Source organism: Sphaeroforma arctica (genome assembly GCF_001186125.1).
Source record: "Sphaeroforma arctica JP610 unplaced genomic scaffold supercont1.1219, whole genome shotgun sequence".
NCBI classification, from domain to species: Eukaryota; class Ichthyosporea; order Ichthyophonida; genus Sphaeroforma; species Sphaeroforma arctica.
Window position 1 is genome coordinate 18,743 of NW_014039339.1, and position 701 is coordinate 19,443.

The 701-nt window shown below is 38.5% G+C and overlaps 1 protein-coding gene across 1 annotated transcript in view; it reads right to left on the reverse strand.

The window, feature by feature from the left end:
• The window catches only part of SARC_10358 (coatomer subunit beta'), a gene marked incomplete at its 5' end in the record, with an annotated part of 12,534 nt that extends 12,363 nt beyond the window's left edge, over positions 1–171 (reverse strand). Inside the window, one exon of the mRNA XM_014295604.1 lies at positions 33–171. Coding sequence (XP_014151079.1) covers positions 33–171 — 139 coding nt within the window. The remainder of the gene's footprint in view (positions 1–32) is intronic.
• Between the last annotated feature and the right edge of the window lie 530 nt (positions 172–701).

Sequence of the window (701 nt, forward strand, 5' to 3'; positions counted from 1 at the left end):
GACAGATAGATAGATAGATAGATAGATATCACCTGGCTCTCGTGGTTCCAGATGTGCACTTGACCATTGTACAGACTACAGAGCATCCATGGCTCTGTGGGGTGTACGTCCACACTCTTCACTCGGTCTGACCGGGCGGAGAGTTTTCTCCTGATATCCAGTCGCAAAGGCTGTGTGTAGGATTTAGGGGATAGGGGAAAGGGTTTAATAGATGTAGGTGTAGATGTAGGTGTGTGCATATATGAAAAATGGGATATAAGGCAATCCTTATGGATTGCACACGTGTCCTTGCACGTAAAGAGTAATTTGATGTGTTGGTGTACGAATTGGAAAAGAATAAGCGCGTGACTTCTACTGAGCACACGTACAAGAGAAAGCGCGGCGCCTGTGCGTGCGAAAGGATTGGACGGGCGAAATAAAAATTTGGGAGGGAGTACCGGACAAAGTGTAGGTATATGCGTAGGTAATCGTTGAGGTTCAAAATTGAGAATGAAAGACATATTGCGCGATCTTTATTCAACCTCTAACATATAAGACTTGGAATTTAATATATATATATATATATATGTGTGTGTGTATATATATATATAAAATATATAAGACATGGCATTTAATATATGTATATTTTATATATATATATATATATATATAAGTGTGTGCGTGTGTGTGTGTGTGTGTATAGTAATAATATATAATAATAG